At 40.4% G+C, this 17,996-nt stretch overlaps 1 protein-coding gene across 3 annotated transcripts; it reads right to left on the bottom strand.

Moving 5' to 3' along the window:
• Window positions 5,957-17,530, bottom strand: LOC8075011. 3 transcript variants are annotated; one of them, XM_021456908.1, is made up of 12 exons: window positions 17,244-17,530; window positions 16,746-17,014; window positions 14,498-14,911; window positions 13,595-13,951; window positions 12,779-12,946; window positions 12,248-12,607; window positions 9,845-10,387; window positions 8,983-9,186; window positions 8,527-8,769; window positions 7,846-7,935; window positions 7,595-7,633; window positions 5,957-7,496 (listed from the first exon to the last, which is right to left on the bottom strand). In XM_021456908.1, the coding sequence occupies exons 2-12, from the start codon at window positions 16,977-16,979 to the stop codon at window positions 6,546-6,548; spliced, it is 3,603 nt and encodes a 1,200-aa protein (XP_021312583.1). In that variant the 5' UTR covers window positions 16,980-17,014; window positions 17,244-17,530; the 3' UTR covers window positions 5,957-6,545. The 3 variants fall into 3 exon arrangements, with proteins under 3 accessions (XP_021312583.1, XP_021312584.1, XP_021312585.1); XM_021456909.1 differs by having other exon boundaries at window positions 14,645-14,911; window positions 17,244-17,529; XM_021456910.1 differs by lacking the exon at window positions 14,498-14,911 and having other exon boundaries at window positions 17,244-17,529.

The raw sequence follows: 17,996 nt of genomic DNA, 5'->3' as shown, positions 1-17,996 counted from the left end.
TCTTAGCCTCCTTATGTTTGCGGTTCTTTTCTTCACTAGAGATAGCAATGTTCACTGCCTCATGATAAGATATATTGCCACATGATGCCATCATCAGTTGAAGCTTTGTATTCAAGCCTCTCATGAAACAATCCTTCTTCTTTTCATCAGTGTTGACTTGCTCAATTGCATATTGGGACAGATGATTAAACTTTCCAATATACTGTATAACTGAGTCATCCCCCTGACGGAGAGCTAAGAACTCTTCGAGCTTCATTTTCATAACTCCCTTGGGAATGTAATGAGCCCTGAAGGCTTCCTTGAATTCTCCCCAAGTGATTCGGTGGCGAGCTGGTTGAACAGCCAGTAAGTTTTCCCACCAAACTCCTGCTGCTCCTCTCAGCTGCTGAGCGGCGAAAACTGGCTTCTGGGTTTCCGTACAGTTGATGAGACTGAACTTTTGCTCCATAGTTCGAAGCCAATCCTCAGCTTCAAGAGGTTCATCAGCTTTTGTGAAAACTGGGGGACGAGTATCTGTGAAGTCAACATATGTGGTTTCCTCTCGGTTATGGCGACCACGGCCACGCTGACCAACATTCTGGTTTTGTGCTAACAGAGTTGTTGCATTGACCAATGCTGCAATTGCATCAGCCAAAGAGGGTGGAACTGGTGGTGCATTAGGAAAATCATCCCCACCCTGGGACGAACTAGCCCCATGGTTGTTAGCAGACATCTGTTTAAAAACACATCACACTTTAATTAACATGCTTACTTAACCATCATACATCATGACTTACATAACACAAACACGTTCATCTTATTTATCATACAAGTCCGCTCCTGGGCAGGACTACTGAAACCACTATCTTACACAACTTCCCATACTAGAGGTTTTTCTGACTAACTAAGTTACAAAGTCAGAAGAGCACACTAGGTCATACTTCGTGCCTACTCAACACCTAGTCATCATCCATATCCGACTCACTGGTGGTAACACCCTCATCTGGAGTGGGAGTTCCTGGCTCCTCTGCTTCATCCTCAGAAGTATCACTATCCACTTGGATGACAACTGGTACTTCCTCCGCTGCTTCAGGAGCCTCGGGTGGATTGAGGGCATCCTGCAGCTGGTGCACTTCCTCATGGAGGGTGTTGGCATAGGCCTCAAGAGTGACCACATACCCTGCCATATGGTACAGCTGAACTTCCATATTGATGTTGTCAGTGAGCATCAGGCGCATATCATTCTTCATAAGCCTGTAGGTCCTTGGCGAAGGAGGACCTCCGCTGGTGTCACTCCCGTTTCCGTCGCTGGAGTTGTCAGTGCTGCTGTCGCTGCTGTCGGAGGGTGGCGGATCCCTTGATGCCAACTGGTGCCTGGGAACACGACCTCCGGTGGACTTACGAGCGGTTAGGCGGGTACGAGCCATCTGCCAAAATATTTTTATTTTGAATATTAGAACTATATATGTTCCAAGGTTAAAGGATAGAGTTTTACAATTAGATGGACATATTACCTCTAATTATAACAACTTTAAGGAGGAAAGTTAATTACATGTTTTCAATAATGATGCATGAAACGTACTTACGAACAAAGCATACATCAAACAAATAATTAACTTTAAATTAGGCACTTGATATAAAAGTGCATAAACGTTCTTTTCATAAATAGGGCAATATTATAACATTATAAGCATCGTTCCTTGTATATAAATATCACCATAATTATACTAAGAACATATCCATTTAGATAGAAGGATAAGTCTAAAGAATGAACTGAGACAAGTTAGAAGCATAAGACAAGTTTAGAAGCAATTTGGACTCAAACTAATTTGAAATTTGGTTTGACTCAAAAGCTTTTGAAGTTTTCAAAACCGAATACTGCTATACTTTCTAAGGGAAACCGGCTCTGATACCAGCTGTGGCAGAACCTCCTGAATTAAGTGGCCCACATGCACCCATCATTGTCTCAAAGACTTCTGATCAGCGTGCACGAGTTCCAAATGACTCAAGAAGTCTGTCGGGTGTCCTCGGGAAACCCGAATCATCCACGTAACTTCCTTTTCAGGAATTCCCTCATCAAGCATCACAGTATTACAACATTTCATAGATAAGAGGAATCAGAGTAAAAGCGGAAAGGTTACATAACATAGATTGAAACTTAAGTTCAAAGTTTACAAACCATAAGTATTTGATACATAAAAGCTTCGGAACTTTATATTACATAAACCATAGATCACACAACAAGTTTTTACTTGCCCAAGGTCACACATCAGGTTCATCATCATCACTCTCCTCCACAAGAGTAAAATAACCATGACCATCAAAAGGATTATCAAAAGACTCACCTGCAACATGGGTTAAGAAACCCTGAGTACAAAAGTACTCCACAAGACTTAACCGACTATAAAAGAGATGAAGACTCAGGTATGCAGGCTATAGGGATTCAAGGTAAAGCTTTATCAAGATCAAGTATTTCTTTTGCATAAAAGCTTACTAAGAGTAAAGCCTACTTTCAAGTTTTAACTCAAAATTATCACTTATAACTAGCCAAGATCATTATCCAACTTTCATAAGCAAACCATCTCTTTCTTATACCAAAGATTCACTTATTACTACGATGATGGGGTGAGGATTGAGGCTCCATAACCGAGGAAACACGGCGATTCGAATCGATTAAACCCAGCTGGGGATTCAGTACCACACGACATATGTAGAACTTAATCTTGCATACGTCAACCTTTTCTATAAATCCTCCCATACAAGAACGGGTCCAGCGTCACCCGAGAGTACAGTACACCACCATCCTACAGCCAATCTAGATGTTTCCCGGTCATCTCAGATCCGTAAGGTGGGTACACGCTACTCTCGCCATCTTTCCACTCCCAGTACGCGGTTAGCCGTTCTCAAGTATCGGAATAGCTATAGGTAAGGCTTACCGCCGCATGTGGGCTGTACTCAAAGGTCTCAATCACAACAGGCCAATCAACGGTACGGTCCTTAATCGACACAGTTGGAGACACTACTTTAAGACTCCATTCTTAAAGCAAGTCCACCGACCGGTCTCAAGTTGAACATTATTGACCTTAAAAGTATTCCACAACAACCCTTCAAACTTTCTCATTTGAAAACTTATCTAATAAGCAGGACTAAGCATACTAAGTATTTTCATAAAACAGGTATCAAGGTTAATGTGGAAATCATCAAGGTAGATAATGCAGCAAATAGGATTCACTCAACTCCTATTCACCTAATGCATCATATTAACTCAAGTGATATAAATAACTTTATGAAAATACAAGGATAGGGTTTAATGTCCGGGGCTTGCCTTGGTCGGAAGGGAAGTTCGGCAACTCAACAACACTCGAAGGATTCACAAACTCGGAAGCAACCCACTGAGGATCAGATTCTTCCGGAGCGTATTCTATACGTAAAAGTGCATATGCATGATTATGATATACTCAAGGTATGATAAAGACAAGTTACATGTTCTTGGATGATAACAACAAACTATGATTATCTCGAGTACAATTTACCTTCACGGTATAGAAACAACTAACTTAGCTACCCAAAAACATAGATTATTTCTAAACAAGTTTTATCATCTTTATTAAGCAATGTTGTGGACCTATCATATCACAAGGATCATTTACATGAATTAAACCATAACCAGGGAGCATATCATGCTAAGTAACCATGGTTGTCAAACAATCCAAAATATCACCCAAATCCTAAAGGGATTAATTATTTCTATTTCTTTTATAAGCATTTTAAATAGCTTTATTAAGAAACAGAGCATACTTGATCAAACAGAGCTGGAATTAATCATGAAGCTAAATAATATTAACACAAGATCACATATTAAATTTCATGATTTTTGGATATACCCATAATTTACTAAAAATCATGGAAGGTTTATTCATTAATAAACAAAGGCAATTTAAAGATATATGCAAACTATCATAAAACAAAATTTAATATTTTTCCTACACTCTTTACATTATCTGGAACCTACACAATTATTTCCATGATTTTTGAATCATTATACAATTTATAGCATAATTTCAAACATATATATCATAAATTGCATAAAAGAAAAGAAAACAGCATGCACAGAGGACGGCCCGGAAACTGGGCCGCAGGCCGGCCTGCCTGGATACGGCCCAAGTTGGCCCGCGCGCTGTTCTCCCGCGCGAACTGCGCGTGCTCCTCCTCACGCGGCCACTGACGGGCGGGTCCCGCCCGTCAGAGACGTCTTCCACCTCTCGCCCGTCGCTCCGATGAACTCCGGTTCCGCGCCGGTGAGCTCCTGGCTCCCGCGGTGGGGTGGGTTAGCATCTCCGGTCCCTTGCGCACCTACCAAGGTATACAAAGCGCAAGCTACTCTCTCCTACTCCCCTTGCCTGCGTCCATGGCGGACGACGCGGCTAACGGTGCGAACACCGGCTACTGCAAACGGATAGAAAGCAAACCAAAGGGCGCACGAGCTTGAGGGGCTCACCAAGACTTCAAAGGAGCAAGGAGAGGCAGTGGAGAGGGTCGGAGTAGTACTGGCCACAGTGGAGCTCGATCACGGCGGCGCTCGGTCGGATTTGGAGAAGGAAAAGAAACTCCGGCGCTTGAGTGGGTTATGCAGCGAGCTTGGGAGTGCGTTGGGTTCGCAAGGAGGTGGCGAACATCGTAGATGGTTCAATTTGGTGAGAGAGGTGTTGAGCACGACGAATTTGAAGGGGAAGGGCGTCGGGTTTCTTTCGGTCATGGACAGCAAACAGACGACGTCGTCCACGTCGGTGCTCAGAAAGGAGAAAGGAGCGAGGCTATGACGTCCACGTCGCCTGGCGACTCTGGCCGCAAGCAGCTGCGTGCCCTCACGCTCGCAGGCGGCGCTGCGCGAGCGGTGGCCGCGCTTGGACAGAGCGCCGAGGAGCATATCGGTTACTGTAGACGTCCATATCCTCCCCATTCTGTCCTTTAGCAAAAACAGCCAAAGTTTGAACTAAAGCCAAACTTTCACCAAAATAAAAGTTGTACAAAATTTTGTGAGCTACAAAACATCTTTTGGTGGCCAGAGCTAATTCTGGGTGGAAAAATAGCTAAATTGGCCAAACAGTTTGAAATTCAAGCTAAATTCCAAATTTTTGAATTGGGCAAAACAGAATTTCTAAAATTACTTTTGATTTTGTATAACAACTTGAAAAACTCCCAACATGAAAGTTGTTCAACTTTTCAAGCCCTACAACTTTCATGTTGACCATTTTTCAAAACTCCAAACATATTTTGAATTGGGGATTTAAGTTTGAAAAGGGGACACTTTCCGGAAATCTGTATTTTTAAAATTACTTTGGATTTTGTACTAAATCTTCAAAAACTTAAAACACCAAAGTTGTACATCTTAACAAGATCTACAACTTTGCTTTTGAACTCAACTTCAAATTTTGCTTGGTTTTTGATTTGCACAAAAGGGGACAAATCTAAGGTTTTGAAAACTAGGGTTCCCCCCTAAGCTTTTCGGAAAAACTTTCACCCAAAGTTTTTAAACTCCAAAACAAGCATCCATACATAAATTAAACACACTTTAAATTCCTAAACACATTCATCCAAAATAAACTTATTTTAGGTTAATGCATCAGGGTTTACTTAACAATAAACTATGCAATGCTCATGATGTCATGTCATGTTTTAGTTCGCTTAACACGAGAGTGTTACACTAGTAGTCGATTAATCTTTCAAAAGCACTCAAAACCAGATCAAAAGTGACAAACGCCATTGTAACCCTATGTAGAACCTTGCATGAAACAGCAGACTAATAACCCAGAGCTGCGACGTGAACACGCCACGAAGGCATGACCTTGTTCCTTGAATAATTACGAAAACTAATTATAGATGTTGTTAACAGCTTATTCGCTTGAGGTTATCTACCGGATTTGTTAACCATTCAACAATATTTTTCTCTCACAACAAATCAGATAACAGCGTATCATCAAGGGAACAGACTGCATGCTTCGGTAGCCAATCCAGAGTAGCGGCTTAAGTACAATCAGAGTAGTGTGTTATAGCCGTAATAGTTCTCAAGGAATTAAACATCTTGCGTTGTAGTGTCAGATGCTATGCCTATGCCTACAAAAGTTCAGACCACAAAGGCATAATAACAGCCTTAACAAAACCTGAGGCAATTTTGAAAGACATTTTTTGCTCTCTCAAATTGGAGATTTTCCCGCAAAATTGCACCTGCTAGCACACAAGATACAAGCTACGTAACCACCTTGAAGTTAACAACATCCCTTACAGTTCGGATACCAGGTGCAACAAAGCAAAAAGACAGAAGACAAATCTCCTACAGCATTGTTATCATCTACGCACGCAGCTCAAAAGGCGACCGCTGTTTGAAGATCTTGTATTTTCATCAGTCTGTGAGAGGACTGCAGCAAATTTGTTAAGTGCCCTTGCCCGAGCCTTCTGATCCTGAGGCCTCTCCTCCTCAAACAACAAATCCTTCAAGTCTTGGAAAAGCAAAATCCACTTTACAGAGCAAAAGAACCAGTCTTCTAGCTGCAATGAAAGGTCCCACGCTAATTTGTACGAGTCACCAGCAGCTCATCTTCTCTGAGCTGCTCTGCGGCAGATAGTAGCAGGTCCACGCCATCGTAATTCCAACTCTGCAGTTCTGCATCGTCCTTCTGGTGGAGCTTCAGCGTCCTCTCATACTGTCTCATCCCCTCTTTTGCTCTCTCCACGCTACACGATGAGCAATACCAATGCCCCTTGGGTACCGAAGTACGGCGAGGTGTTATGCAGTAGAGATGGTAAGCCTCGTCACAGCCATCACACAGAATGGTCAGATGATCATCTTTGTCAGACAGACAAACCCGGCAAAGGCAAGATGGGCAGTACCAGCACGGTTGGTCCCGCTGGACATTGCTTGAAATCTGCTTGGACATCAGGCACCGAATGTGGTAGTACTTGTATAGGCAGTGGACGTGGCCGCATATCAAGAACCTCTTCTCATCCTCTTCAGTATCTCCACATATCTTGCATGAGTAACATGTGTCAATCTCTGGCAGTTCTGGATCAGCAAAGGAGTCCACACTGGAAATAACCATTGCTCTTGAGTTTTCATTAGGTGTATCTTCACATTTTGGAGACCTGCAGGCCGCCAGTCTATCGCAGACAACACAATTCTCATGCAAGCAATTTGGATAGTAATGGGCTAAGACCATGTCTCCTTCAACTGGTTCCTTAGAGCCAGCACTGCAGTTTTTACAACACCACCTTCCAGTTGAAATGAATGAATCAGTAGCCTGAATGCATGAAATGTGGCAAGGTAGCATGCACCTATAACATTTGAGAACGCTACCGACTCTTGCTTCTTTTCCACATTGGTTGCAGATACTGTCTTTATATACATCAGAAAGATAAGAAGGTCCAGGTTGATCCAATTGGTTAAAGCCTTGTGAGGTCAAGGGTACCAATGCATTTGATTGAACTAGGTTTTTGGGTTCAGACCTGGCCACCACAGCTCCCTGCAATAGAGATAGCGTAATATTGAACAAAGGTGAGGAAATGCATAACTTAAATCAGCAGAGCCAAGAAAGCAAAACGTTGGCACCAAAGCACTCACATTGAGCTCACCATCATCTGATCCTCTCTCTCTTCCAACCTAGAGAATGTAATATCATATTCCAAATTTTAGTGCCAATGTATATTAGTATATACCAACTACACAACTGAACCAATTGATGCAAATATATCTGACATTCAAGGCATTCTTATTAGAACTAAAAAGCACAAAACAAAGGTCAATCAGAAAATTTAAGGGGAAATCTTAAGACATATTGAGAATTCAAATAAACTCAGGTATCAAGCACTTGCCAGCTTTTCGTAGGAGTCCTCTGTGAGGCTTGATAGATTATTTGCTAGGTGAATAATATCTTGACCAGCTACTTTAAGATCTTCCCATAACTGCAACAATATAAAACGACGATTGACATACCACTATGAAAAACTTTATATATACCCACCAAAAATAAAATGTCTGCTCAGCTTAGGTAAAATAGCAGTGCTAAAACACAATGGTTTACAAAGGCAGAAAATAAAATAAATTGTGTATCTGTTCTTTTTCTCAAACAACACAAGAGAGCTGCATGTCACATTAAGACAAAGAAGTATAGAATGTACAAAAATCAGGGGGGGGGGGGGGGCTTGGAACCCCACAACACACACCACTCACAAAATTCACAAAAAGAAAAAAAATGACCATGGCCAACCAACCACATTACAACTAAGGGCCTTGAGCAAGCAACATCAGGAGGAACTCCTGAAGGGCAGAAGTGCCAGCCAAACACCACAGATGACACACCTCAGCAACCGAGATTGTGTACCTGAACTACAGAGATATATATATCAAAGGAAACTACTATATAATGTAAGATCTAGGTATTGGACGCATGTGCACAACAACACTATGTTTACAATTTAATAGGAGTCTAAAATTTCAAAACACATGATACAAAACTAGAAGAAATATCAACCCAAAAGTCATGAAGTTGGTACCAGTTTCAGATCATGCATGAATAATTCAGGTTCATGCCCATAATTTCCATTTTTCATCCTTGAGTCAATCACACCAAAATCAAAATATCTAGTTCTTTCCCCATCTTGATGTACAGTTCTGCAGAGTACACTGCACAACAAAGCAAAGTTCTCCGATCTTAAAACGTCCATAAGAATATTCTGGCACCTGGCAGTGTTCGCATTCACTGTTTTATCACGATCCATTTCCACTTTGTCAGCTACCTGATATAAGTCAAGAAAAAGATTACTGAAGATGATATCATGACGATTTATCCTTTAAATATATTATTACAGCTACAGTATTCTCAAAAGAGGTGTTGATGACCTACTGTTTTATCCAAAGAGTATGTAGCATATGATAATTCATTGTTCTGTAGATTACTTAATGCTAACATAATATAACAATGCAAGAATGTCTGTGATTTTCCCACTTACTGTGCCAAATTCAGCACAACCATAGAGAAGAGCATCGCGGATGCATGTCCCAATTCCAGCGTCCTCTTGTACATCAGGCAAATGCATTAGTCTATCCAAAACATATCTCCAGCAGTCACTACTTCCAAAGTCACTTTTTTGTTCCTCCAACTTGTTTGTGTCACCACATAATCCATTCCCATGAGGTCCTTCTTCCATCATTGGCTGCACAATGAACACTTTTTAGTACTTAACACGTTAGTCCAGCAGAAATATTGTAAAACAACAACAACAACAACTAAGTCTTTTAATCCCAAGTAACATGAACCACCAACAAAAAGGAAAAGATTATATCAAAGGGCATTAATAATAGTAATATTTCAAGGGATCTAAAGACTACTTCATGGTTCAGGAACGTGGATCGCTGATTTCCATGCGATTATACCTAAGGAAGGCAAGAAAGTGCTATTAGTGTTTACTTCTACATAGATGACAAGTCTCAGTAAGAAAAATGTTCCAGTTAGTCAATATAGTGTTGACTTACTGCTAGTATCCATGTTGCTAGTTCTAACTAATCGTGCACCAAAGGAGTCATATATGGTTATCTAACTACAGCTGATGATGAGTTCCAGTAGTATGAATAGCTGATACAGCCAAGAATCGTACAAACAGTGTTGCATGAAATCTGGCCCTAGACTCCAAATAGACCACCAAAGATGTACATTGCATCTGTTTGGTGAGCATAGGTACTATATAACTTTAATAGGGCCACATAATCTAGGCTTAGCTACCTTGTACTACATTCTACTAAATAAAGTGTGCAGTTGTGAATAATCTCCAGTTCTGAAATTAACATGGTACCAGAGCTCTAAGGTTACTACACCTTATTTTGCGACTGCCACTGCATCCTCTGACCTTTCTCACAGCCAGGTTCTGAAGAGGTGGCAACCTCGTTCCTCTCTTGCTCATGACACACCTGAGGATCCTCATGATGCACCTGAGGATTGGAACTCTCTTGTGAAAGAAGAGTAGTACTGGATAACATGTTGCATCCTTTTAATTCACTGTTAGCAAAAGCCTGGGAAGAACATCTGTCATGTATTGTTGCAGTGAGATGGTCCTGATCAAGTTGTGAACTCTTAGAAGAGCACAGCACGTCACAATAGCCATTACCATCAAATAAACCTGATCTCGCTTTCTGCTCCTCCTTTGACATCATTTGATCCTTCATCTTTTCAGCAACATCCATTGGAATATTTGGGCACTGAGGGTGGTTCTGCCATCCAACAAGATGCCACTTCAACCTAGTTAAACCATGATCACCCTCAATACTGCACCACTTGCACTTCCAGCTTCCGTTTTCTTTCTCATATATCAGAGAATGTTCCCATGCACTGTCCCTTAGAACTGCAGGGTAATCGTGTACCTAAAAATTCAGAGAACATTAATCTTAAATATGAACTTAAACTAAGGGATAAAAAGCAGCCTGAAAAGTGAACAAATACAGCCTTCGGTGAAAGAATGAATTCAAATAAAGACTAAGTGGGACATAACATACTGTAACAGTCTATGCTTTCACTCAAACAGTTTCCTGTTCTGTTTTTTTTTAGTTGGAGATATGATTCTTTTAGGAATTGTTATCTTCTCAATCAGAATGCAGCTAAAGGTCTGCACCAGACTTTCTTTTGGACAATACTCAATGGCTAAAATCAACATGGCCACTAAAGAAGAAAAACCTCAGGATTCAATCAGATTGTGATCACTTGTTCTTTGGTTGCCAGTTTAGACTGAGGACCATTGGGGTTTTGAATAGGACTTGAAGCAGCTAGAGTAATTGTTCATCATAACAAAATGGCCTTCATAGAGCTCATAACTCCTGGATGCTGGCACATTAGTTACAGAGAAACAGATCCATCTTTGATGAGGTGCCTCCAAACAAGTATTGATTGAAGAGATTGGTGTTGGTTGACATGAATCTCTTGAAGTTAAGAGCTCCTAGGAAATTCCTATCACATCATTTATCCTGGCTACAGGACAATCTTCTTGAGCAATGATCTGTGCATAGACAGGTTAGATTCTTTGTTATCATGGTCTTGTTAACCTATGTATACTTAAAAGAAACTTGTAAGACCATTTTGTACTAAATTAGTTATTATCATTACTATAGAATAGAAGTCACATGTTTATTTTTTTCTCGAACACACAGGAGACCTGTGTACATTGTATTAAGACGAAAAATGGGGGAACCCTTAAAAACACCACACGCACCCAAAGCGACTACAAATCATCTTTGCACCAGGGAAAGAAAAGGATACAACTGCAACCTTAAAAAGCACACACACACACACTACAGAGACAACTGCGCGAAAAGGCAAAGAAGTACACTTAGCCCCAGCCAAACCCCATACAACTGGATTTCCTCACTAGCAAGCAAAAAGGTTCTAGCCAAACAAGGAGGTACACCATCAAAAACACATCTGTTGCGTAATGTCAATATTATTTCATATCCAATAAGATTTTTCTCCGGGAAAAATTTAAGTGCAAGTTCCCAAAAGAAAAAATTTAAGTTATCTTGTTCTTAGCAATTTCTCATCTGATACAGCTTTATAACATCTAAAGTCAACCATACAAGAGACACAAAATGTTGTGCATAAAAGCTAATAAGCTATAGAGATTGTCACCATACTATAAGTGGGATTGCACTTAGCCAAAAACACCATCGAGTGTGTCAATGACATGTGGGGTCAGGCCCCACTTGTCATTGACATAGCTCAATGGCATAGTGGCAAAGTAGGGTTCCACTAGTTTTGTTTCCAAATAGTATGATAAAACAATATGCTCCACTGAATAGCAGAAAAAGGCAGAAAAAGTCAATGGCAAATTGAGAGTCATCTACAAGTCACTTCAGCTCCAATCAGCAAAATCCCAGCTTAATCCTGGATCTGACAGTTTTCAAATGTGTTTAAAAGGAGCCAATACACATCGTGTTAATCAGGGAAGCTTTGCAAATAAAACTTAACATCCTGGTTTTTCTGGGTATTCAAGAAAAAAAACTTGAATTCTGATTATTATACATGATTAATGAAACTTCAACTATGGAAGAAAGTTGCAAAGGGACAAGATATAGATCTAGTGCATAGAAGACTGGTGATCTTGCACCTCCATAATGAACAGATGAAGGATGTCACATAGTGGATTGTTATTCCAATTCTCAGAATAATGAACAATTATATGGCATCACAGGATCAGTAGAAACAGGGAAAGTGAGTACAAATAGTAACAGTACCTCCCTAGGTTCATTGTTTATTGACAGTTGAGACTGATTCCCACATAATGGATCACTGTTCTGCCGTTCTTCACCGGATTGGCCAAGAATATGTGGACTGGAAGGAATTTGTTGCTCAGCTTTATTCTTTTTTAGCCTTCTCTTTGTCAGAACATGGCGTCTTGCTTTTGCAAAGACTTCTCTAGGAACATTTGGACACTTAGGCTGATGAAATGCACCAGCTAGATGATAATGGAGCCAAAACTTTTTACCATACCCATCCATGCCACAGTATCTACACCTCCAATGCCTCGCACTTTGATCAACAATAATTATGTGCTTCCTTGTGTTAAACTCACTTTTCCGGCATGGTTTCAACATCTACAAACAATTTTAAAGCTCAAAGATAGTATATTTTTTATTTAAAACAGAAATATTTTATTTATTAAATAAGAAAAAGACCTAATAACTCAATAATAGGGGGGAGAAAGAGAGCTTCCTCCAGGGACAACCAACTTTCATTTTCCTCTAAGGTTTATGAAGGTGATGTACCTTGGTATTTTTTGAATTCTCAGTATTCTTGTCCAAAATCTGGTTCTTATTGCTAGTCACTTGATCCATCCTGCCATAATCCATTGTGCACTGCTCTTCAGGCTGATCACAACGCTCAACTGGCTGGCCACTACTTTCTGCACCACATTGCTTGCTTCCAGCTGCTACCTTCTCCACACGAAAAGAAGGGGGGGTAAGTTTTATGTTAAAACAAATAGCTAAGTTCCAGTGATGTATATTTCGTCCACATCACTGGAAATATTGGATTCAGGTGGCAGGATATCCCTCCCCCTATGTCTACTAGTTTCGTTGGTCATGCTAAATATAGAGGTTCATACATGGGGCATACTCGAATTAAAAAAAGTCAAACATTGTAAATTTTGACCAATAGTCAAAATTATGTTTAGTGCACAAAAGATGCATCAACAGATTCATATTTCACATGTCTTTAAGTATGCCGTTAGTTTGACATAATTGATAATATATTTCTAAGAGAAATTATTAATCATAGTATACCTGGAACTTAAAAGACTTTCTCAAATAATATGCCTTATAAATAAATGGAGGGAGTACTACATTCCAACATGCCAACCACTTGGTAACAACATCCCTTAAAGGCTCAAGTATAAAGATTTGATGCTTAGCTATAAGGGGAAAATGTTGAAAAAGAAATGAGAGTCTGCCATCAAAGTCTCACAAGACATTTGGACTCACTAATAATCCTCAGAATTCTGTTTTTTTTTCCTATGACATGGCTACTGCATTGAACAGATATGGCAAAACTGTAAGGTGAAGACAAAAGGACAGCAAGGATACCTCATTAATATCACCCTTATCTAATGTTTGCACATATACATTTCTCGAAGGTTGTTGTTCATTTAAATATTCTACAGTCACTTCTCCTTGAACTTGTGTGTTGAAATCATCATCAACGTTAAAGACATAATTATTCAAAAGAAGGCGTGTTGCTCTTTTCTCTTCAATGAAGTTTGATACTTTCTTTGAAATTTCCTTTGGAACGTTTGGGCAGCTGTCATCAATGAGATGAGCCTTCAAAGTAGTTACACCACCACTTCGACAAAGAGAACAGAACTTGCATTGCCACCGTCTTTTATTTCCATCAAGATCCACAGCATGCTCCCAGCCAATATCCCTTGCTCGCAATATTGGAAACTGCAAACAAATTTGAATTTTGTGAACACAAAAGATTAATGGTAACGTCAGTATTCACAAGAAACCAAAAGTTTGTTGAAGATCTGAAATTAGTTAAGTGGTTGCTGATATTAAGTACTTAGGTACAAGGAGTGTGCAAAAGGTTAACAGTGGCCAGTTTATCGTCCTAAGTCATTTTTACCTTCAGTGCTAGTCTTCATGGATACATTAGACAAATTACAATCTCACAGGTATGAAGTAGTTTTATATTTTATTGACACCATTCTTATCACAAATGGTCAATGCATAATGGTTTAGCCAAATAGGATCACCCTTTATAGTTTGGCCATTTTTTCTTTCTAAAGATTGGAATCATCTGCTAACATGGCTGCACATGTTACTAAATTTAAGTGATTCACCACCCCCCACCCCCCCCCCACCCCCACCATCCAATCCCCCCCCCCCCCCAACCCCAAAAAAACAAGTAAAAATCAGTAGGTGTTACACTGAGTACAAAACAAATCGAAGAGAAAAAGAAAAGAAAAGGCTTATTGTCCATTTATATACCCTGGGAGTAGTATCGTGATGAACTGAACTCGTTTGGTTAGTGACTTCTTCAGGAACATTAGTGCCCGTTCCATCGGAAAGCACTGAATCAGAAGGTAGAAGATCCTTCTCAACATCAGCATCACCAGAAGGGCTCTTAGTCCTTACATTGTCACCACCATTTTGTGCAGCTCGCTTCTTCCGTCTCTCTCGTTTCTTCCGCAAATGCTCCCTTATCTCCTCAACAACATCTGCTGGAACTTTAGGGCACATTTTGACATCTAAATCACCAGCTAGATGTCGTTTGAGTCTAGATACACCACCACCGTGCCTAATTAGGCCACAATACATACACTTCCAGTGTTGTCTATTTTCATCAATCATTATGCCATACTTCCATCCCATATCCCTACTTTTCCAAAAAGTATCTTTACTCTGCAAAATTATAAAGTTTCAAATCATGGTGTAGAAGAGGTAAGATGTAATTTAGCCATATGTATCTGAAGTTCATCAGATCAGTCAAGGCATAGCAAATGAATGGCCTAAAGTAAAATGTATGAGGTATAATTGCCTTAACAAGTGAAGAAGCGAAATTCACAATTGCAAGAGAACAGTTAAAGTTAAGCAAAGGAAAATCGCCTATTCTATTTTTTCCCAAAGGCTAAAGTACAACTCAAGGTTTTTTCTTCAACATGGCAAAAAAAAAATATTGGTATCAAATTTCCTCGTATGCAAAAGCTATGTGTTAATCAGAAAAATGTTGGCTGTGCAGAACAGAATGTTCTATCTTCAATTGCATTGTGACATTGTAATATCAAAAGATACATGGAATGTTGACAGACTCCTTTTGCCTCAGCCCAGAACAATTCCCCTCTCTCATGATGTTGATAAAACCAATGCAACCATATGATATAACTAACCTGTGAATACGAATAATGAGAATTTTCCTTGTATCAATGCAGCTAACTATGACAAGAAAACTAAATAAAAAATGGCCTCCATACTGAAGGGAAAATTGAAAAACACAAATCCAGGAGTAGATGTTAAAAAAGTTGTAACCAATGTAGTTCTTCAAGAAAAAGATAATACTCCCTCCATCCCAAATTGTAAATCATTCCAAGAATCTTGGAGAGTCAAACTACCTTAAGTTTGACCAAATTTATATGATAAAATAATTATTATTATGATACCAACTAAGTATCATTAGATTCTTCCTTAATTATATTTTCATAGTATACTCACTTTACGCTACAAATCTTAGTATTTCTCTCTATAATTTTGGTCAAACTTGAAAATGCTTTGACTCTCCAAGATTCTTGGAATGACTTATAAATTGGAATCGAGGGAGTACAAATTAACCCAAAATAATTCAATTTTAGAATAATTTAGTCCTATGGAACCAAAGAATCCACACTTACATCCTAAGAAGGTGAAACCTACAGAGTTTATCAATCAGCTGCGATGTTTTTTTTAAAAAAAGAAGTATATTAAATAAGCAGAAACATCCTATGTTTGATCCATAGTATCCCATTCTTATAGTGAGGCAGAGAGACAGGGAGAGGGCATGCCTCCATTACATCCAGTTTTGCTTGATTCATAATAAACTAATCAGAGTTGAATGTATTTTTTTTCCTCGAGTGTGCAGGAGATCTGTGCATCATTGCATTACTAGAAAGAATGATAGACATACTACACCCACCAACACACACACTGTTATGACAATTTTATAGGCACCTGCTGAAGGACCAAATGTGGTTCTACTCTATCGAATACCAACATGAGCAACAAGTACTAACATGAACATACAAGTCAGGAAAAAATGGACTCAGCCATAGAATAACATGTCAAGTATTGACTTATGTCATCGACCTAATTTGATAAAAAAAAAGCATCTAGATAGCAAGCTCTTAATCTACTCACTAATATTTCATCATTTTGGTAACCTTACTCCAGGAGGCAACTCTAACAAATTCATGATGCTTACTGTATTTGCAAAATGCATGTTACTGATGCGCTGCTTGTATGATGCACCAAGAACATCCTCATCATTCTAACACAAACCACAGTGCAGAATCAGTCCTTTGCAAACACCAACAATTTCTATGTTATTCGATACTTCCAAGATGAATGTGGAAACCTCGTGAGCACATAGGTTACAAGCAGCAGCATTTGCAAATTTCAAGTAACTGTGACAGATTGGAGATGAAATCTCTTTCCATTTCAACACAAAGGTATTTTAGGTTTCCTTGTAAAGTGAAAATGATTATACCTGCTGTGCCGGCACATCTCCAGCATTTGGCTCCGGCTCCACCTGTGGCTGTGGCTCCACTTGCTGCAGCGGCTGTGGCTCCGGTTGGTGCTGCTGCGGTGGTGGTGACTGCGGCAGTTGCTGCTGTGTCTGTGGCTTCTGCTGCCGGCGCCTCTTGTAGGTAACTATAGGGTGCTGAGAGGACGAATCCCTGAAATGCACCTTCTTAATACCTTGGCTTCCCCCTTCGTCCATCTTCCCTTAGATTCGGCCGCCAAGAAACCAAGAACCTGAATCGGAACAAAACAGGCAAAATCCTCAGTCCGAGGCCATTCCAAGAACACAAGAAGCAAGTACCAACTCCCGGAATTCCCGGACCAAGAATCCGGACCAGAAAGATTCAACCATTTCCCCTCAACCGAACCACCAAGAAAGTTCGAAATATTGGGGGAAACAAGGCGGTCAAAACGGCTGAAAAAAAAAGAAGAAAAAAAAGAACACAGTTTCAGGTAAAGTTACCGGAGCCTCGCTTCTCCCCACGGCACCGGGGCGATCGATGAGGCGGCGGATTCGCTGGCGCGGCGAATGGCGGGGGCCTCCGAATTCAGGCCATGGGAGGGGGTGGAAATGGAGAGGAGGGGATGTGAAATGGAACTGCGGCAATGAAGGTTGGATACAAGAGACTAGTTGGGGAGGAGGAGACTGACAAAAATCCGGCACCACTTGGTCTCTCAGCGTCCGTTTACTGCCTTTTCTTCCCCTCTTTCTTTCCTTCCCAGCTGCCTTTCCGGCCCCCTCCCTCCCTGCTTTCCGTTGCTCCTTACCTTCTGCAGTGCAGCCGTGCAGGAGCACCGTTTTCTTAAAAAAAACAATTTTTGTTTCCCCTGCTAACAAATTTGTTAGGCCATGGAGTATGGTAATTTGGTGGCTTATGTTTTTTTAGGGGAAATATGCATTTCCATTACTTAAGAGCATGTTCAAAGGTTATGCATTTTTAGTTTTATATTTGATGGAGTTTGCAAAGTTCCAAATAAAAATGGCAAGGATAAAAAGGCGTAATCTCCAACGGTTTTGCATTTTCACTTGGCATTGAGAGAATTTTGGGCCCACATTTTTTCCCCGGAAGGTTTTTCTCTTGGCGCACGATTTTTTTCGTCGCCGGTAATTCTTCGCACGTCGCGCGCCTTCGTATCGCGGCATTCCTCGCTCAGCCGTCGTTGCCCCGTCTTGGTCCTCGCGCTGCGTCGTTTTGGTCCTCACCCGTCATGAACC

Source organism: Sorghum bicolor, chromosome 3, assembly GCF_000003195.3.
Source record: "Sorghum bicolor cultivar BTx623 chromosome 3, Sorghum_bicolor_NCBIv3, whole genome shotgun sequence".
Taxonomy (NCBI): domain Eukaryota; kingdom Viridiplantae; phylum Streptophyta; class Magnoliopsida; order Poales; family Poaceae; genus Sorghum; species Sorghum bicolor.
The sequence above is the reverse complement of the archived record's forward strand: the minus strand, read 5'-3'. Positions and strand labels throughout refer to the sequence as shown.